At 53.9% G+C, this 20,660-nt stretch overlaps 3 protein-coding genes across 7 annotated transcripts in view; 2 read left to right on the forward strand and 1 right to left on the reverse strand.

Annotated features, from left to right (window-relative positions):
* Positions 1–1,889: 1,889 nt before the first annotated feature.
* Positions 1,890–11,900, forward strand: Jph4 (junctophilin 4). Its single transcript, XM_020180035.2, has 6 exons — positions 1,890–2,418; positions 2,989–3,538; positions 4,172–4,943; positions 8,297–8,415; positions 8,619–9,151; positions 10,283–11,900. The coding sequence occupies exons 2-6, from the start codon at positions 3,160–3,162 to the stop codon at positions 10,364–10,366; spliced, it is 1,887 nt and encodes a 628-aa protein (XP_020035624.1). The 5' UTR covers positions 1,890–2,418; positions 2,989–3,159; the 3' UTR covers positions 10,367–11,900.
* Positions 11,901–12,027: 127 nt separating this feature from the next.
* On the forward strand, positions 12,028–19,608 carry Ap1g2 (adaptor related protein complex 1 subunit gamma 2). 3 transcript variants are annotated; one of them, XM_020180036.2, is made up of 22 exons: positions 12,028–12,212; positions 12,617–12,821; positions 13,210–13,334; positions 13,472–13,613; positions 13,733–13,829; positions 13,986–14,062; positions 14,181–14,276; positions 14,907–14,987; positions 15,287–15,385; positions 15,559–15,614; positions 15,984–16,097; positions 16,200–16,340; positions 16,421–16,475; positions 16,560–16,682; positions 17,270–17,359; positions 17,451–17,578; positions 17,806–17,910; positions 18,237–18,363; positions 18,446–18,581; positions 18,762–18,925; positions 19,147–19,245; positions 19,330–19,608. In XM_020180036.2, exons 2-22 carry the CDS (start codon positions 12,618–12,620, stop codon positions 19,429–19,431), a joined length of 2,361 nt encoding a protein of 786 aa, XP_020035625.1. In that variant the 5' UTR covers positions 12,028–12,212; position 12,617; the 3' UTR covers positions 19,432–19,608. The 3 variants fall into 3 exon arrangements, with proteins under 3 accessions (XP_020035625.1, XP_073924429.1, XP_073924430.1); XM_074068328.1 differs by having other exon boundaries at positions 18,762–18,884; XM_074068329.1 differs by lacking the exons at positions 13,733–13,829; positions 13,986–14,062.
* Thtpa (thiamine triphosphatase) overlaps positions 19,602–20,660 on the reverse strand; it is a 42,775-nt gene continuing 41,716 nt past the window's right edge. For all 3 annotated transcript variants that reach the window (XM_074068331.1, XM_074068330.1, XM_020180037.2), the window contains one exon: positions 19,602–20,454. In XM_074068331.1, coding sequence (XP_073924432.1) covers positions 20,294–20,454 — 161 coding nt within the window. In that variant the 3' untranslated portion in view covers positions 19,602–20,293. The remainder of the gene's footprint in view (positions 20,455–20,660) is intronic.

Genomic DNA, 20,660 nt, shown 5'->3' on the forward strand with positions numbered 1-20,660 from the left:
GGAAAAATTAAACACAAATACTGCAAGGTAGCAAAATACAAAGAAAAAAAGCTACTTTTGGTTTTGGCAACATTAAAAAAAAGAAATATAAAAAGCAATGTCGTGTATATCCCTAGTGATTAAAAAAAAAAAAAAAAACCTCAGGGTACTCCTGTCTGATTTCTTCAGGACTTCATGCAACATGAATACTGTACACCCTATCAACAAGTATCACACCCTAACTTTGCCATCTTTTTCCCTCAAGAATAAGTCAAAGCCAGGTGTGGTGTTCCATGACTATAATCCCAGCTCTCAGAAGGCACAGGCAGAAGGATCATGAGTTCCAGGCCAGCCTGGACCATACAAGAAGACCCTGTCTAAAAAAATGGGGGCGGGGGGGGGAAACAGATACAGTCTCTGTCCTGGAGTCTTAAACTTCACAGGTTTCTCCTCATGTAAACTTTTAGAAAAACACAATGCAAGGGAACTCCTCATTTATTCTAGTCCTCATGCTCTTTATTTCACCAAAGTACTCAAAATGGAGCCCTTTAGTCTAAGGGTGGTTCACAAGCACGTGGAATTGTAGTATAAATTAGAGCTCAAATGATGTGAATAGGCTGGAGCTCAGTGGTAAGTGCTTATTTTCCCCAACGCCCTGGTTTCAACCCCCAGCATCAAATAAACAAATTTAAGTCTCTGCTGTGTGGCCTCTGGTGCATGACTTCCCCTTCTGGGCCTGGGCCTTGATTCTCTTCTCTGGAAAATCAGAGCAGGGGCTCTGGGGTTAGGGAAAGGGGACCAGGCCTTGCAAGAAAATAAAAGCAACTGAGTGTGTTTGACTATTTACCCTTTTGTGTGTAATTGGACACAGTGTCCTCCTCCCCAAATGCTTAGTAGCAGGAATAGAACTGGATGCAGAGTCTGAGTGAGCTGAGGCAGGAGGAAAGACAGTGTGTACCTACTTCTGTCTGTAACCAGGAAGGCCTGGATGTGCTGCCCCTTTGGTGAGTGGACAGAGACACGGGGGTGGTGGGCTGAAAGGGGCCTTGCCACCATAAGGGCCTGCTGGAACATACCTGTTTCTTTGTTTCTAGGTGCACAGAAGAGTCCCAAGATCATGGCCCCATCAAGCTTGATTCCTCCCTCCCCATTCAAAAATATGTCCACCTTCAGAGGGACAACCCAGGGAGAAACAGTTGGTGGGGGTTGAGGATGGTGAGCATTAGTAGGGCTAGGCTTCCTGGAAGGACCCCATTTCAATTTTCCTTGGAAAATGCAAGAGGGTGAGCCTCCTGGTCTTGGGGAGGACAGTGGGCTCAATGGACACAGGCATCCTGTCCTAATGCTTTCTGGCTTCTATCCAAGCAGCTGGCAGGTTCATCCCTCTCCCTAGGCAGCCACAAACACCATTTCCAGCCTTTCTGCCTCAATCTGGGCTCTTCCTGCCTGGATTTCTATACCCACGCCTGCCCTTTCCTCTGCAAAGCTTTCTTCCTCCTTTTACAACCCTTGTTTCGCTCTGTCGTTCTGCATATCTGTTTCTTTTCTCTTTTCCTCCTCCCCTGCTTCTTCCCTCCTAGCCATCCCTCACAGTCCTAGAATGGGTCTCCCTTGCGGGTGGTTTCTCTCCCCTCCTTTACCTCTTTGTTTGTATTGCTCTCGCCCTCTCCCGGCCTTGCCAGCATCTCTCCTCCCCCGCCTGGCTCCGGCCTCCCCCTACCTCCCCATCTTCAGCTCAGTCTCCTCCTCCTAGCTCCTCTCCCCTCCCCTCAGCCTCACCCCACTCCCCGCCCGCATGCCAGGATTTCTTTCCACTCTGGGGGTCTCTGTACCTCTCATTCTCCTCTCCACCTGCCTCCTCCCTCACCCCAGGGTTAGTGGGCACCCATTCTTTTCTACCTGGGCATCCCCCCACCACCCCGATCAATGCCACTGCCTCTTTTTCCCACCTCTCCTCTCTTCTCTCTGCCCCTTTAAATCTGTTGGCCCAGCCCTTCCCTCCCCCCTCTCCGTGATGCTGGGATGGAGCAAACATTGATTTGTGCTGGGATGGAATCGGAATTTTGATTTTTTTTTTCCTCTCCCAACCACACAAGAAGAAAAAAATAATAAAAACACCCCCTCTTGATAGCCCCCTCCCCCTATCCTCCCAGCTTCCAGCTCCTCTTCCTATCTCCATCTGAAGCAGATTTTCCCCCCTACACTATTCTCATCACCCCCCCCAACCCCTGCCACCAGCTCGCCTCCCCCCATCCCACTAGCTTGCTCCTCCAGCTGGGGAGAGAGGGGACTTTGCCACAGCTCCCCCACCTTCCTTCTCTGGGTTGGAGCAGCCTCTCCGGAAGAGGAGGGGGCTTGGCTTATCCGGGTGAGGTGGGAGTGGAGGTTTCCTGCCATGGATGCTGTGCCTGGGAGGCAGCCTGAGCCGCAGCCCACTTGGTGAGTAACCTGCCCCTCCCTTTAGCCTGTCTGCCCATCCCCTCCCTCGCTTTCCCCCTACAGAGCTTCCCCCATCCCTGTCCTCTCCCCGGACCAACCCTCTGCCCACCTGGGTCCGGTCTCGCCATACATTTTTATCTCCCCTCCCCTCTCCTCTCCTCCCCCTGGTTTGCTAGTGAGGTCAAATAACCTGGGCAGAATGGTCCTGAAAGCCGGGAAAGCAGGTGGCCTACGATTCTGCCCAGCCCCCTCTCAGGATGCCCTCCCCCCCCACACACACACACCTGCCATCCACACTCGGCACTCGGTTCTAGTCTGCAGAAGTAGGACTCCCGCTTAGGGTTGGGGCCCCAAGTCCTGGGAGGCTCCCTCTATAAATTGGGAGGGATAGGGAAGCCCCTGCGCCTCCAAAGCTGGGGAAGCTGCTGGAAGATGCTGCAGAAGAGGGGGGGGGGGCTGGGGGGCGGTGGCGATGTTCCTGAGCCACCCGGCCAGGGAGCGGCGGGCAAAGAGGTGGGACCTCGCTCTCCACTTGCCTCGCTCTCAACTTGCTCCCCTCTTTCTCCGCAGCCACTCAGGATGAGGGTCCCGCCCTGCCTGCCCGCGCTGGGGCCCCTCCGCCCAGCCCGGGTCTAACTGCCCCCGTCCCCAGGCCTCGCCCGGCCACCAAGACCCCAGCCGGCTCTCCACCCCCAGGATGCGCTGAGCCGCCGGGGGGCTGAGGCCGCGCCAACTACATGCATGTCCCCCGGGGGCAAGTTCGACTTTGACGACGGGGGCTGCTACGTGGGGGGCTGGGAGGCGGGGCGGGCACATGGCTACGGCGTGTGCACGGGGCCCGGCGCCCAGGGCGAGTACAGCGGCTGCTGGGCACACGGCTTCGAGTCGCTGGGCGTCTTCACCGGGCCTGGTGGACACAGCTACCAGGGCCACTGGCAGCAGGGCAAGCGCGAAGGGCTGGGCGTGGAGCGCAAGAGCCGCTGGACGTACCGCGGCGAGTGGCTGGGCGGGCTGAAGGGGCGCAGCGGCGTGTGGGAGAGCGTGTCCGGCCTGCGCTACGCCGGGCTCTGGAAGGACGGCTTCCAGGACGGCTATGGCACCGAGACCTACTCCGATGGAGGTGCGGGGCCCGGCCCACTACTGCCTGCTCGTCCGCGTGCGCCTTCCCCAGCCATATGCGCCCTGCGTCCATCCTTCTGTTCCTAGTGTTCCCGTCTGTCCCTCATACCGTTCCCCACTCTATCACCCCAGCCCCCATCTTTCTGCCTCTCCCACCACCACCGCACTCGTGCCTTCCTCATTTCACTGTTTCCTGCCTGCTTCTCCCTCATCCCAATCTGCCTGTTCCTCACACCTCCCCTCTCTATCTGCTGGCCCCTAACATCTCTACCCTGTCCGCTCACACCTACTTCCGCACTCAGCTTGTACCTCCTGGTCCTGTTTGCGTCTCACAAGCCTATTTTGTACCAACCCCCTCCTTTCGGCCTGTCCTTCACACATCCCAGCCTGCCTAACCCTCCCCTCTCCCGTCTACCCACACTGCCAAAATCCACCTGCAACCTGCCTGTCTTCCCTGTACTCTTCCAACACCTTCCAACCCAGCCTGGCCCGGCCCAGCTCCCAGGGCTTTCCCAGACTGCATGCTTACTGCCTCCACCTCTGCTTACTGCGTCCAGGGGCTTGGGTGCCCTGGATTGCTGGGTTTGAGGACCCAACGGAGGGTTCTGACCCTTCCTCCCTACTCCACCCGCAGGCACCTACCAGGGCCAGTGGCAGGCCGGGAAGCGCCACGGCTACGGGGTGCGCCAGAGTGTACCCTACCATCAGGCGGCGCTGTTGCGTTCACCCCGTCGCACCTCCCTGGACTCCGGCCACAGCGACCCTCCGACGCCACCTCCGCCCCTACCCCTGCCAGGAGACGAGGGAGGCAGCCCAGCCTCAGGCTCCAGGGGCGGCTTCGTACTGGCCGGTCCCGGGGACGCCGACGGCGCGTCCACCCGAAAGCGCACCCCTGCGGCCGGGGGATTCTTCCGCCGCTCGCTGCTGCTCAGCGGGCTCCGGGCTGGTGGGCGCCGCAGTTCCCTGGGCAGCAAGAGGGGATCCCTGCGCAGCGAGGTGAGCAGCGAGGTGGGCAGCACTGGACCCCCGGGCTCCGAGGCCAGTGGGCCCCCAGTTCCAGCACCACCCGCCCTCATCGAGGGCTCGGCCACTGAGGTGTACGCGGGCGAGTGGCGTGCCGACCGGCGCAGCGGCTATGGCGTGAGCCAGCGCTCCAACGGGCTGCGCTACGAGGGCGAGTGGCTGGGCAACCGGCGGCATGGCTACGGGCGTACCACCCGCCCGGACGGCTCTCGTGAGGAGGGCAAGTACAAGCGCAACCGCCTGGTGCATGGGGGCCGTGTCCGCAGCCTCCTGCCTCTGGCCCTCCGACGGGGCAAAGTCAAGGAGAAGGTGGACAGGGCTGTCGAGGACGCCCGTCGAGCTGTGAGTGTTGCCCGCCAGCGCCAGGAGATCGCCGCTGCCAGGTGGGCATCCGGGGCACAGACAGACCAAAGCTGGGTACAGGGAAAGGAGTGGGGCGCGGGAGGACCCAGAACTGGGGCCTGGTGGGGAAGAGCAAGTCTAAGGCCTGCCAGTTGTAGCCCTTGAATTTGGGGTGTTTATAGCTGAGGCTACAGGTGGATGTGGGTGTCACTATGGGTGGCTGGATATTGGAGGGAGGTGGTGTAAGACTGTGTCTCAATGTCTTTTGTATGGGGACGTGTGTCTATGGAACCCAATGTGTGTGGGTGTAGCAATGAACGCTGCTTTGTGCAGGTCCGGAAACCTCTTAGAACACAATCATGACCCTAGTCTTCCTCCTCTTGCAGCTCATCCAGACTTAAAGTCTCAGGCTAGGAGTATCAGGACTACTACAAAGTAGTCCTTTCTTAACTGGGCTCCAGCCTAAGACCATTTCAGCCTTAGCTTTGAGGTGATCTAGTGTATTAGTCGATCTACACACCTGAAAAACTAGTCTCTCCCAGCTTTGCCTCCTTTTACCTAAGTAGTAGAGGTTTGAGGAGAGGAGGCTTGCCTGTAAATGAGATTTTCTTTCTGTAAATCACATTACATTTTCATGCACCAGAAACCTTGCTATCTAAAGCAACACTGTTCAATGAGAATATAATGTAAGCCAAATGCAGTTTTCAATCTTCCAGTAGCCACATTTAAAAAAATGAAACAGGTGAAGTGAATTTTAATAGCATGTTTGTATTTAAACCAATATTTCCAAAATAGTATCATTTTAACTCCCAATTAATATGAAGTTATTGAGATAGTTTACATTCCTTTTGGACTAGGTTTTTGAAATCTAGTGTGTATTTTACACTTACCGCACATCATTTCAGTTTAGACTAGTCACATTTCAAGTGCTTTAATGCTACCTATGACTTGTGGCTGTTGAATTAGATAACACAGATCTAAAGATCAACAAAAATCTATTTGTAAAGGAATTCACAGGCCCTGATTTATGCAACTTACATGTTTGAATTTTTATATATTAGGTTTTCTTTAAAAGGAATGGGGAATTAGATGTGGTGGCACACATCTATAATCCCAGCACTCAGGAGGCTGAGGCAGGAGGAGCTTGAATTGAAAGCCAAGACTCACAGTGAGACCCTGTTTGAACTAGCTAGCTAAACTAAAATAAATAAGTGGGATGGGGGCTAGCTGAGGGATTTTGTTGAAATGTGAGACTGTTTCAGAGGTCAGGATATCCAAATATACTTCATTGAATTTATGTAACAGGTTACAGGTTTTGTGTGTGTGTGTGTGTGTGTGTGTGTGTCTGTGTGTATGTACGTGCGTGTGTATGTGTGCCTGAGTATATACATGTCAGATCCACAGTAGATGACTGATGCAGGGAATGTGCATCTGTAAACGTATCTTGAGTGTATGGATGTTAGAATCCAGGCCTTAAGCCAGTGAAGGGGAAGGGCAGAGCGCCAGGGAACATTTTGGGCTGGATAGGGTGGAGGCATGTGCAGAAAAAACTGATCTCAGTAACTAGAGGATCAAGCAGTGGGAGGAGGCTGGTTGGTCTCCCCAGCAACAGGGCTGGCAGTACTGATTGGCTGCTGGCTGCCATGGAAACAGCAGAGCCTCAGCAGCAGGTACCTCTGCCAGGTAGCTTGAGCCTGACCTGATGCCTTAGCACAGACTACATCTCTTGCCTAGACCCACACCCACCACATAGGAAAACACAAGTTCTGGTCAATTTCATGGCTGTTCAACAGAACTCAGTGCAACCCAAGACTGTGATCCTCATACCTGCCTGGAACCATTTCAGGACAGGATTAGCGATATACAGTATAAGCCATATGATATAACAGCAGCATTAGCTGAAGTCCTCCAAGTAGACTCTAAAGGTCCTTGACCCTCCAGGTTTGAGGGAAGGAGGTTGACCATGTCTCCCAAAGTATAAAAACAAGAGATGGGACCTAACACGATAGTGGACATCACCAGCCCCCTAACCCAGACTGCCTCTCTAAACCAGATAGAACAGGTTTGTGGCAAGAAGGAGTCATGGGTCTTGATCCATTCAAGCCCAAATCAAGCACATCTGACTCCCTCTGCTCCCATCTGTTTCTGCTCCTTTGTTCCTCACCTCAACCAGGATAACAGAGCCAATTTAACGATTACAAGCCATCTATTATGAACAGCAAAGGGCAAAAAGGAAGGGGAAATTGAGGATGCATCTGAAATCAGAGGGAGAACTGAGAAAAAACAATGAGGAAAGGACTGATAATGCTTTAAGATGGTTAGAGTGAGACAGGATGGGATGAGGGTGTGGAAGGGAGGTTTAAGAGCCTACCCCGAAGGTAGAGTTGCAATGGTGAGCAAGCATGCATATTGGCAGAGAGAGGGGATGTGATCATGGCAGAAAGGAGAGGGTCCACCCTTATTTCAGTTCCAGCATGAAGCTGGGCAGGGGGGCAGTGTGATAACAGAAGAGGCCAAACAAAAGCAAGAGGGAAATTTTCATGCCAGGAAATCTGCACTGGAAGAGGTGGGATTAAATAAAGAGAGCTGGCAATGGAAAGGGGAAGGGCAGGGAGTAGGAGAAGGCCAAGAACAAGTGGGTGAGGGAAAGGTGAAGCTGCTAGGACAGGATTAGGTGTAGGATAGCACCCTGGTCCCCACAGAGAGGTGTGTGACCCCAGGAGGCATGAGACAGGTTGATAACAACAGGAGGTACCAACTGCAAAGCAGGCATAACTTGAAAACACCAAGCAGGTCTGCAGAGGATGTGCTAAGAGAAGGAAGGCACAGTTACCACTGGGCAGGGAGCAGGACAGCAATGGGATAACAGTTCAGGGAGGGCCCAGCCCCTGAAGCTGTAAGGAAGAAGTGTTACTTTGGGATGCCAGGGTAGAGCTTGTGAGAGAAACAGGAAGGTGTGATGGCAGCAAGCAGCCCAGGTCTCAGGAAACCACAGCAAGGAGGTGCCCTTGCCTGCCTGGGACAGGGAGTAGCTGGCAAAGTAAGGAAGGGGCGGAGCACTGGTGGCTCACACCTGTAGTCCTGCCTACCCAAGAAGCAGAAATCAGGAGGATCTCAGTTCAAAGCCAGCCCAGACAAATAGTTCACTAGACCCTATCTCGAAAAAACACAAGGGGCTGGTGGAGTGCCTCAACGTGTAGGCCCTGAGTTCAGACCCCAGTTCAACAACAACAACAAAAAAAAAAAAGGTGAGGAAGGGTGAGAACTCCAGAGGTGAGCTCAGATGTGGAGGACGCAATGCGGTGGGACATGGTGAGGCGGCTGGAGTGTCTAGCCAGAGGCTTATTTGAAATGGGGGGAGGTCTGCTAAGTCCTTGTCCCTGGGACCTGACAGGGCAGCAGATGCCCTCCTAAAGGCAGTGGCAGCCAGCAGCGTCGCCGAGAAGGCTGTGGAGGCAGCACGAATGGCCAAACTGATAGCCCAGGACCTGCAACCCATGCTGGAAGCCCCAGGTGAGGTGTGGGCAACCTGGGAGGGGGAAGAGCCAAGGTAGGAGGGTTCATGGGGGTGGAGGATAGAGGCCAGGCCCAGTTGTCTGGGAAGTGGGTCTGAGAATTTATGACCCGTCTTTTAACAAAGTCCTGGGAAATACCAATTGGGGTAAAGCTGCAGCCTCTCGGGTGAGACCCACTGATTCTCAGCTGTCCCTCCCCAGGCCGCAGACCCAGGCAGGACTCAGAAGGTTCTGACACAGAGCCCTTGGATGAGGACAGCCCTGGGGTGTATGAGAATGGACTGACTCCTTCAGAGGGCTCCCCCGAACTGCCCAGCAGCCCTGCCTCTTCCCACCAACCCTGGCGACCCCCTGCCTGCTGCAGCCCACTGCCTTCTGGAGGGGACTGGGGACCCTTCTCCAGCCCCAAAGCATGGCCCGAGGAGTGGGGGGGCCCAGGTGAGCAGGCAGAGGAACTAGCTGGCTATGAGGCTGAGGATGAGGCTGGGATGCAGGGGCCAGGTCCCAGAGATGGTTCCCCACTCCTTGGAGGCTGCAGTGACAGCTCAGGAAGTCTTCGAGAGGAGGAGGGGGAAGATGAAGAGCCGCTGCCCCAGCTGAGGGGTCCTGGAGGCTCAGAGTCAGAGCCTGTTGCCACACTGGTCCTGAGGGGCCCATCCTCAAGGGAAACTGATGCCGGCTGCCTGACTGAAGAGTTGGAGGAGCCTGCAGCAATAGAGAGGCCTGCCCAGCCGGTGAGAAACCCTCTGTCCCCACTTTGTGCCCTCTTTTGAAAGTCATACCTCCCACCCTTTCCAGACCTCTGTCTGATCCTCACAGTGCTTTGATTTCACTCAGTTTGCTCTCCACCTGGCCAGTCTTGGAGCATATCTCATCTAAAAAAAAACAGACAACTAGCCAGGTCCCAGTGGTTCACACCTGTAATCCTAGTCACTTGGGAGGCTGAGATAGGAAGGATTGAAGTTCATGAGACCCCCATCTCCAAAATAACCAAAGCAAAATGGACTGGAAGTGTGGCTCGAGCCATAGAACACCTTTGCAAGCACAAAGTCCTAAGTTCAAACCCCAGTCCCACCAAAAATAAATAACCAAGAAAAAGACAACTTTCAAGCTGGAAAGAATCTTAAGAGACCTTCAAGTCCGACTCCCTCATATGACAGATGGGCGAACTGAGGCCCAGAGCACTTAAAAGTAACTTGCCCTTGGTTACAAACTAATAATTAACGGTAGAACCAGAACATTTTTTCCTGTTCTCCTTCCATATCATTTCCAGCTCCCAGTTTCCTAGTCCACCCACACCCCCACCTCCGCACTTTCTGTCTTTGGTGCCCAGAAATAAAAAAGGAAAAAATTGTTCCCTCCCTACCCTCGCTTTCCCTCCCTCTCCTGGGAAGAAGGAAAATGGGGGGTGGGGGGGCGGGGGAAGGGGGGGAGGCAGAAACAGGAGAGGCGGAGCCTCTCCAGAACCCTCTGCTCTGATTGGATTCCAGGCCTCCTGTCTCCTAGCAACCACATCCTCACCCCTTCTCTCTCTGCCTTACTGCAGTACTGGCTGCTTGCGGCTTAAGGCCGGGCACCTTCTTCCTGGCCCACATGATACGCTAGTGGGAGGGGAATGGAGGGAGGAAGGGAGAAGGGCTATCCCTGTCTTGAGAGTGCCAAAGCAAAGGTGGGGCCCTGCCGGAGAGAAGAGAGGGGTTTTGCAATCTGAAACAAAGGTTAGAGACTCCCGCCCCCTGCGCCAGCCTATGTACGGAGGTGTCTGGCACCCTTTAGCTTTGCCAGGGAAGTCAGGGCAGGGAGGTGGAACTTAACACAGACTTGGTCCTCAGGAACTAAGCCTGCTTCCCCCTCTGTCTCTCTAGGGAGCTGCCAACCCCCTGGTGGTGGGAGCCGTAGCCCTCCTGGACCTCAGCCTGGCGTTCCTGTTCTCCCAGCTCCTCACCTGAGGCAACTTCCTGGCCTCCTTCTGGCTTGGTCACCTGCCTCTCCACCCCTTTGACCTGCCTTTTTCTCCTTTCCTCCTCCTGGTTGTGTTCCTCCTATCTTTCTTTCTCTTGTTCCTTTCTTTTCTGTGCCCCCTTACTTTTGTCTCTTGCTTTTTCCTTCTCTCTCTTCTTTCAGATTATCTCATTTATTCTTGGCTCTGTCACTGTCTCTTTGCTCCCTTCCCCACCCCTTCTTTCTCTAGATTGTTTACATATGAAGGGCTTTTCTCTCTCAGAGTTGCTCTCTTCTCTGAGACACACAAATCTAAGTCAGACCATAGCCCCCACGCCCTCTCCAATTTTTCTTTACCCCTAAGCTTCGCTGAGGGTGGGGGTTTGGTGTCCTGAGGAGTCTCCTGGAAGCTGAGTGGAGAGGAGGAAGTAAATGGAGAAGGGGCAACTGGATGCTAGGCAAGGTGCTGGCTGAGCTGATGTGGCCTCCTGGCCCAAATGAAAAGCTGGAAGTGGAGCCACCTCCACTCTTACCTTAGAGGATATTTTACTTCCCAGCACCCGGCTAAGTTCTTGCTTAACTTACTCCTTCCAAGGGGAGATAAGGGAAGTAAACAGTGGAATGGCTTCGTAGACTCTCCTTCTTACTTTCCTCAATAGCCAGCCCCTCTTCCAACCCCCAAGGATGGCAAGTGAGGATGGCATGCCATGCCAAAAGCAATGTGTGAAGGAACAAAAAATGTCCAATGCAGCCAAGCCCACTCCACTCAGACTTTGCCACTGACCTATCTACCCTTCTGTGTCCCCCTAAAAGTTTCTTTGGTTGGTCTGGACTCACTTGTGGCCTTTGATTAAATTCCTACGGGGCCTGAAGAAGACACTTCTACTGCAGAGGGTTAGAGGCATTGGAGCAAGGACTACATTCCCCAGCTCTGATGGTTGTGGTGGAGGAGGCACTTTTGGGGGGATGGAACCAGACAAGAAAAGCTCCATGGGCAGCAGAAGCTGTGACAATTCTAGTGGTCTCCAATTGGTTTGTGTTCCTTCCCCCATCACATCAGAATCCTGTGAAAAGGAAAGACAACAGAAGGAGGGGTCAGAGAAAGCTGATGTCTCCTACACTTCTAGGCAGGGCGAGAGGTAGGTGGAGAGCCCTATTTGAAGATGTAGCTGATCCCTGGTACTCGTTTTTACCTTGGGGGCAGGAAGCCCGAGGAAGAGGGGACTGTAGAGTCCCCAGGGAACTTTCCTCCCTCCCCTGCATGAGGCAGAGGCAAGCTGCCTGCCAACCCTTTCCCTCAAGGAATGGCCTTGCCCGGGAATGCCTACCATACACACCCTCTTCTTTTCTAGTTAAATTCTGTCTACTCCTTGGCCTGTCTCCCTCCCTCCTTCCCTCTCAACCTTTACTTCTGATTTCTATTTCATGGAATTTGGGATTGAAGTTACACAACAGTGCCACCAACAACAAGTCTTGCAGGAAAAAAAATACAAAGAAATTTAACAACAAAAAAAATATATTAATAAAAAAGTTCAAAAAAGGGGGGGGATTGTCATCTCCTTTGGGGTACAAGCACTCTGGGCTCTCCAGGTGGTGAGAATGTAAAAGGAGCCCTGTTGGAGAACCTCAGGCCTATCCTGCTGCCAGCCGGCCCAATGCGATTTAGGGGAAGAGCTTGTTCCCCTAATCGCCAGAGGTCGGAGAACTCAAGACGGCTCAACCAGGCGGCCCAGGAGGGGCGGGGTCCCGTGGTGGAGGCGGGGAGAAGGGAGGCCCTGAGCAAGCCCAACCCCCGCTCGGCCCTGTACCAGGAAGCGCTGGGGGATAAAGGAGCAGAGTTGAGTACGAAGCCAGGTGAGGCGTTTTGGGGTGGGGAAACTGATGCCGCCTGAGATGGTGGGAAGAAGAGTCTCGCGAAAGACATACATCGGGGCCCTGGAAGGAAAGAACAGTAGAGTTATCACTGGGAAAATCGTAACAGGTGGAGTGAGAAGGAGGTGGGGGCGGAAATAGGCGGGGCTCTGCGCATGCTCCGTAGCAGGCTCGTAGGAACAGGCGCGGAGATTGGGCGGGAACGCATGCGTATTGGGATTTCCTCGGGCGGTGAGATGGGGTGGAATTTGGGAGACTCAGGTGGGGAAAGGTCAATGTTTTACGGTAGCTGTGGAACCCGGCCCTTAAGATCTTGGACAAAGCAAGCCTTGGCCACCCGACTAGAAAGCGTTAAAGCGCTGTCCACTCCCGGGCTCTGCCCCCAGGATGGTGGTGCCTTCGTTGAAGCTTCAAGACCTAATCGAGGAGATTCGCGGGGCCAAGACTCAGGCTCTGGAGCGGGAGGTGATCCAAAAGGAGTGCGCACACATCCGGTCCTCCTTCCGCGATGGGGACCCTTTGCAGAGGCACCGCCAGCTGGCCAAACTGCTCTACGTCCACATGTTGGGCTACCCCGCCCACTTTGGACAGGTACTAGCTAGGGACGCCTCCCTCGAGTTTGAGGAGGCTTCTGGGACAGGGTCATGGACCCCTTTCATATTCGTGGCCGAATTATTTTTACTCTCCAGTTTCTGAACCTCCATACAGTGCACTGAAAACCCCTTTCCCCATCATCCCCCATTAGTCAGCTGGCCTAAACCCTTCATTTCCTGGACAGCCCCATTCTGGGCATCTCCTTCTGGCCTCTCCCATTCTCCACTCCTAGGCTTTTGAAGCCGGCCATTAACCCCTGAATCTCCTCTGGCTGAAGAGAGGGTGATGGCCCACAGATTAATCTGGTGTTAGGGAAGAGGACGGAATAGAGATATTAGTAGCTCTGGTTTCACTCTTGCCTTCTGGGTCTGCCCCTTGCCTATAGATGGAGTGCCTGAAACTGATCGCCTCCCCCAGATTCACAGACAAGAGGGTGGGCTACCTGGGAGCCATGCTTCTATTGGATGAGAGGCACGACGCCCACCTGCTCATAACGAACAGCATCAAGAAGTGAGAGGGTTCCGGGGCACTTGAAATCAGGGAGATGGGAGAGTGGGGACTCAGAAATTCAGGGGGCTGCCTGATACACAAGCTGGGAAGAATTGGTTTTCACAGAGACTTGACTGATCGTCCTCCCAACCCTGCAGTGACCTGAGCCAGGGGATTGAGCTAGTACAAGGCCTGGCACTGTGTACTCTGAGCACCATGGGCTCTGCTGAGATGTGCCGGGACCTGGCCACGGAGGTGGAAAAACTGCTCCTGCAGCCCAGCCCCTATGTGCGCAAGAAGGTGAGACACAGAACTCCAAGCATTTGCCTCTCCCAAAACTCCCTTGTCTGCCATGCAGTGGAGGTAAGGGGTCCAACCTGCTGGACCCCTGCTCTGTCTGAGGCCCCTGACATCTGCAGGCTATTCTGACCGCAGTGCACATGATCCGGAAGGTCCCAGAGCTCTCCAACATCTTCCTCCCACCTTGTGCCAAACTGCTTCATGAGCGCCACCATGGTAAGGTTAAGGGCTCCTCATCCTCTGCTTCAGGTCTGGATGGACAGGTGAAAGGTCAAGAGCACCAGCTCATAGGACAAGGGTAGTACACACTCAAACACATGCAGTAGACTTCCATGCCCTGACCCACCATTCACTTCCCCACCCTGAACCCAGGCATCCTTCTGGGCACTGTCACGCTAATCCTGGAGCTCTGCGAACGAAGCCCTGAAGCCCTCAGGCACTTTCGAAAGGTGGGCTGGTGAAGGGGCAGGCTCCGGGTCTGGCAAAGATGGGCAGTGGGGAAGGAATGGAACTTACGGTTGAGAGGATGAGGAGGAATGCCCAGACAAGGCTGTGCCTTCCCTCCAGGTGGTACCCCAGCTGGTACAGATCCTCCGGACTCTGATGACAACAGGATACTCCACGGAGCACAGCATATCTGGAGTCAGCGACCCCTTCCTGCAGGTGGGCTGAACTTTCCCTGCTGTGTCCCTGGAACAGGGAAGTCTTAGAGTAATGCCTTGGCCAGTGGTCCCCTTCCACAAAATACTTTGGCACAGTCAGTGTCTTGGGCAGAATGTGGCTCAAGATTGCCATGGTTGTCCCAGGACAAGAGGGTGGCAGGGGAAAGGAGAAGATAGGGGATGCTTGAAGGTCAGAAAACCCAGTTTGGTAACAATATAAAAAGCCTATCCTGAGCTGGGTGCTGGTAGCTCACACCAGTAATCCTAGCTACTTGGGAGACCAGCCCAGGCAAATAGCTTGCAAGACCCCATCTCCAAAATAAGCAGAGCAAAATAGACTAGAAGTGTGGCTCAATCAGTAGAGCGTCTGCTTTGCAAAGTGAAGCCCTGAGTTCAAACCCTAGTCCTACCAAAAAAAAAAAAAAAAAAAGCCTATCCTGAACCCACTTGGCCTTACACACTCAATCCCCTCTCAGGGCCCAAGGGAAGTGAGAGGAAGTGAGGAAGGGGCAGAGGGCTCTAAGGAGCTAGCCAGACCCTCACAATGCTGTCACTAGTATTGTGTTTTTCTTCTCAGCTCCACAACTCCTTATCCTATGAGTCTCTACCTTTCACTTTTAATCCAACACAGGTCCAGATACTCCGTCTGCTTCGGATCCTGGGCCGGAACCATGAGGAAAGCAGTGAAACCATGAATGACTTGCTGGCCCAGGTGGGAGCTGGGAGCAGAGGGCACCACTTAGGCATGTTGCTCGAGGTCCGCCCACCCTGGGTATCCCTTACATGATCACTTACCACACAGAAGCTGTGTAATCACTCCTCTGTCCCCCTAAGCCAGTGAACTCCACGAAGGAGGGACACAGTCTGTTGGAATGCCCTGTGCCCAGTCTGGCCCTGGAATGTAGTGGGGTTAGGGGAACTTTGAGCGATGATTGAGGAATGGACAGAGGACATGGTGGGAACCTTCCAGAGATCCTAGGTAGAAATGCATCTGCTCTCCCATCCATACAGGTGGCCACCAGTACAGATAGCAGCCGAAATGCAGGCAGTGCAGTCCTATTCGAGACAGTGCATACCATCATGGATATCCACTCTGCAGCTGGCCTACGGGTATCATCTCATGTGCTTTCCCAGCGGCCCTATCCACCACCCCCAGCCAGGCACACAGGCCTGGTTACTGGCCTCTCCCTGACCCCCATCATCTTAAGCCATGTGGGTGGTCCCCACTCTTGAACAAGCAGGTTGCTGCTTCTCTGAGTGTCCCCATCTTCTGCCCCTTATAGGTTCTAGCCGTCAATATTCTTGGCCGCTTCCTGCTCAACAGTGATAAGAACATTAGGTAATAGCCCCTGGTGTCTGGCTAGTCTGTGCCACTGAACTCCTAGCTCTCTGCACTCCTCCTTCCTCTAGGGCCTCCTGATCCATCTTCCCTTTTTTTGGTGGGACTGGGATTTGAACTCAGGGCTTCACACTTGCAAAAAAGGTGTCCTACTGATTGAGCCACAGCTCCAGTCCATTTTGCTCTGCTTATTTTGAAGGCAGGGTTTTTGAACTGTTTGCTCAGGCTGGCCTCAAACTGCAGTCCTCTTGATCTCAGCCTCCCAAGTAGCTAGGATTACAGGCATGAGCCACTGACACCCAACTGAGCTCAGGCCAGGGTGTTGGAGCAGATGGCTACGTGTGATAAGGCCTTTCCCACCTGGACCAGGTATGTAGCCCTGACATCGTTGCTGCGGCTGGTGCAGTCTGATCATAGTGCTGTGCAGCGACATCGACCCACAGTGGTAGAGTGTCTGCAGGAAACCGATGCCTCCCTTAGCCGGTAAGCAGAGGCAAAGGGGACCATTGGCTAAAGGGATAGGTACCTGGGGACAAGGAGGGCCTGCAGTAGCCAGGCTGACCTGGGCTACCTTTCTCCTGTCAGGCGGGCCCTGGAGCTGAGTCTGGCTCTAGTAAATGGCTCCAACGTGCGAGCCATGATGCAGGAGCTTCAGGTGTTTCTGGAGTCGTGCCCCCCTGACCTCCGAGCTGACTGTGCCTCAGGAATCCTACTGGCTGCAGAGAGGTGAGGTGACAAGTTGCCAGGAGGTAGAGGGTACAGTCTGGTTAGGGACATTGCCAGGACTCATGAGCCGTATCCCCTAGGTTTGCCCCAACCAAGCGGTGGCACATAGACACCATTCTGCATGTACTGACAAAGGTGAGGTGGACTAGTCAGAGAACTGGGCAGGTGTGGGCAGAGTTCACCACCCTGACTTGACCACGTCTACCCCCACATCCCCAGGCAGGCACACATGTGCGGGATGACGCAGTGGCCAACCTGATTCAGCTGATTGGGGGGACCCAGGAGCTACATGCCTACTCTGTGCGCCGCCTCTACAGTGCCCTGGCAGAGGACATCTCCCAGGTACCATTCCCTCCCCAGGCCCAGGGCTTCCCAGCCTCCCCAAGGCTTCCCTACACTGGATTCTGAAATCATTTTCCCTCCGGGTCACAGCTATTACTTAGTGCAGTAGATGCTCAATAACAGAGTTCGTCTTTTATTAGAACACCTGAGCTCCTGTCCTGGCTCTGGTGCCCACTGGCTGTGTAACTTCAGGTGACTAATTTAACTTCTTTCAGGTTCCATGTACTCATCTCCCAGCACTGTCTTGTGGATCAAATGAGATAAAAGCTTGTGCATGTATTAGATTTCTCTATTACCCTAAACTGAGTGAATTAACAGGTGCCAGCCAATATCTATAGCCTCCTTTTTCATCTTAAGTAATGTCTCTTCCTCAAGGGAAGAGGCTCCATTATGCTGTTAGGCCATGTAGTTCTACGGCTTGGCCACCAGAGGTCAGTGGGCACCTAGCACCAGGACAGAGCCTACCAACAAACTTCCCTGTTTTCCTGTCTGCTAACCCCATCTTTGTACTGCCTGAAGAGGTGTTGCAGGGTCTGGGAGAGAGGGGATCCCAGGCACCAGCCCAGCAGTGCTTTTTTCCCACATAGCAACCACTGGTGCAGGTGGCAGCCTGGTGCATAGGGGAGTATGGGGACCTCCTGCTGGAGGGGAGCTGTGAGGAGACTGAGCCTGTTCAGGTGAGACCCGCATTGGGAGGATGCACTGAAGAAGATTCATTAGGGAGGCAGGGCTGGACCCATGGTCACTACCTGTCATCCACACCTGAAGGTGGAAGAAGAGGAGGTGTTGGCACTGCTGGAAAAGGTGTTGCAGTCCCATATGTCACTGCCAGCCACCCGAGGATATGCCCTCACAGCCCTCATGAAGCTCAGCATCCGTCTCCCAGGAGACAACAAGTAAGGGTGTCACTTCATTGTGCCCACCAGTGTCTCAACTCTAGGCACACACACCCTTCTTCCCCCAGCTTCCCACCTCCCCCGCCCCAGTCCTTAAGTTCTTGATTTTGAGCCACTTATGTTGGGTGTCTTCTTGCTCTGTGGGGCCTCATCCTTCCCTGACACCTCTTGGAGTGGTAAGGCAGAGCAAACTGCCATTGCCACTCACATACCACACCGTGGCCCAGCCGCATCCGCCAGGTTGTGTCTATCTACGGGAGCTGCCTGGATGTGGAACTGCAGCAGCGAGCTGTGGAGTACAACATGCTCTTCCGGAAATATGACCATATGAGGTGCGTCCAGCAATTTGGGTGTACAGAACCCAAACCCCTGCCCACTCCCAAATGCCCTCTCTAGGAGACCCTCCTCAAGGGTCTCCACTTCCCATATTCTTCCCCTCCACAGTGAGAGCCTCCACTCGCACTCAGTTATCAAAGCTAAGCTGGCCCCCAGCCTTAACTTGCTCATCTGAAAACCAGCAACAATGTGCCATCTTAGGAAATCAGGGCACTTCTGACTGGCTACACACCCAGAGCTCTCCATGTTCTTAGCCCTCATCCTGGATGCCTGTTGTGAAGGCCCAGGGTCCACACAGAGCATCTGCATTCCACCCTCTCAGGGCTGCCATCCTTGAAAAGATGCCTCTGGTGGAGCGAGGTGGTCCCCAGGTTGAAGAGGAAGCAAAAAAGACCACGGCAGCAGCCCAGCTTCCAGAAGCAGCCACTCCTGCTCCCCCAGAGCCCCAGGTGAGGAGGCTGGAAGCCCTGCATGAGGAGGATTTGCTTGGGCTTCTATGCCTGGCTGTGACCCTTCTGCCCTTTCCCCCAGGCCTCCAAGCTGTTGGATCTGCTAGATCTCCTGGATGGCACTTCTGGGGATGCCCAGCATCCTCCCCTTCTGAATGCCTCCTCAGGGAGTGCCTCAGTACATCTCCTTGACCTTCCCTGGGCACCTCCACCACTAGGTAAGCATCAGCAAAGGGAGATGTCTTAGGGAAGGTGGCTGGTAATATGCTGCTTCTCCTTCTCAGCCAAGGACCGAGGCTCCTGTGCCCCGTTCCGTCCCTATCACCTTTTGTTGAGTGAATGAATGAACATGTTATCTTAAGCCTGCACGCTGAGCTGCCCTTCTTTTTCTACTCTAGCTTCCATCCCCAATCTCAAAGTGTTTGAGCGTGAGGGAGTACAGCTGAATCTGTCTTTCATTCGACCCCCTGGCACTCCGGCATTGCTCTTAATCACTGTCACCACCACCAACTCTTCAGGAGGTGATGTAACCCACTTCATTTGCCAGGCAGCTGTGCCCAAGGTTTGTAAAGATCAGGGTTCAGAGGTGGCCTAGGTGCTCCAGGCGAAAAAAAAACATAAAGTAGAGGAGGTGGGTGGGATACAGAAAAAGATGGGAAGAGAGTGACATAGACAGACTTGGGGGCAGTTACCAGAAAATGGTTGGGAACCACTGGGTGTGGCAGGGTTGCCTGAGCCCAGCTAACTGCCTTACTGTGCTCTGCCCAAACTTCCCATGTTCAGAGTTTCCAGCTGCAGCTACAGGCCCCCAGTGGGGACACAGTTCCAGCTCGGGGAGGCCTTCCTATTACCCAGCTCTTCAAAATCCTCAATCCTAATAAGGTGAGTTCCAGGGCCCCATGGACAAAACCAAGGGATGAGAGAAGTCAGGGACACTGACCCTGGTCTCCACTCTTCTGTACCTAGGCCCCTTTGCGGCTAAAGCTGCGCCTCACCTACAACCACTTTGGCCAGTCAGTGCAGGAGATCTTCGAAGTGAACAACTTGCCTGTGGAAACATGGCAGTGACTGTCTCTACTCATCACCTGCGTCCCCAGCCCTGGGAACTCAGCAGCTGGGAACATTACCCTCCAAGGGCTACCAGCAGGTGGCACTCTGGCCCTGCATTTGCCACTTCAAAACTGTGGGGACTGCCCCTTTCCCCACAAATAACGAAAGCCAAATAAAGCCTGAGCGAGTCAGAAAGCCATATTTCGGTATATTTGAGAGGGAAAATGTGTACACAGAACAGCAAGGGCAGACATGCAGATGCAGGAAGTATGAAGACTCCTAGAACTTTGGAAACTTATCTCAACAATGAAGGTTTTCTTTCTACTCCTCTCCTGGTCAGAGAACAAATCTGCCCCTAAATTGCCACAGGAGGCACTCTACCCTTCCGGCCAGGCCCGGGCACACTGGTAATCAAAGTAGAACTTCTAGATTTCTAAGAGGAATTCCCAGTGATTTCCCCACCTTGCTGCTATTCCCACACCCCAAGGCAGGGAAATCCCTGCTGTCTCCCCTCATCTCCAACTCAGCTGTAAGGCGGTTTTGGAGCCGCTGGCAGAATCAATGGCATCGACCAAGGGAAGGGGGGGTGGCAAGGGATTTTCCTGTGCTTAACTACTGATCACAGCTAAGTGGAAATCCTATAAACACGAGCGGAAATCAATGGAGGCTGCTTAGCGGCCAGGGGAGAGGGGCGGCCCACAGATTGCATCTGACGGATGAGGGAGAAGAAGCAGCCAGTGAGGGCTTGAGGAAGGGTAGCTGAGGATAGAGTAGGGAAAAAAAAAAAAACAGAGCTGGAGAGAGAGGAGGCATGTTGGAAGGGAACAGGCACAGTGATCCCAGGAGTGGACAGCATTGGATCCTGAGTTCCCTTCCCCTTCTAGGAAATGACACTGTAGCTTAGGCTGCTGTCAGAGTGTTTAGTCCCCTGTGGCCTCTCTCTGGAGCTGTTGGATTCTAGCAGGCGCTGATAGTCCTGAGGCCGGAAGCGCTGTAGGTAAACGATGAGCTTGGCGGGTGCCTTCTCCTGTGCTGGCACACCTGCAGGCAAACGGACAGTGAGAAAAGGAGTGGATAGATCTACCATAAGTAAACTTGGCTCCCTGCCCACCCAACCCACCCACTCCATCCCTGGACTGTGGAAGTGAGACCTCAAAGAGCCACTCAGCTGGAGTGCCTGGGAAGCCATGCATGAGCCTCTCCTTCAGCAACAAGAAATGGTGAAGAGGCACCAGGCATTTTGAAAA

This window comes from Castor canadensis, chromosome 3 (assembly GCF_047511655.1).
Source record: "Castor canadensis chromosome 3, mCasCan1.hap1v2, whole genome shotgun sequence".
Classification (NCBI taxonomy): domain Eukaryota; kingdom Metazoa; phylum Chordata; class Mammalia; order Rodentia; family Castoridae; genus Castor; species Castor canadensis.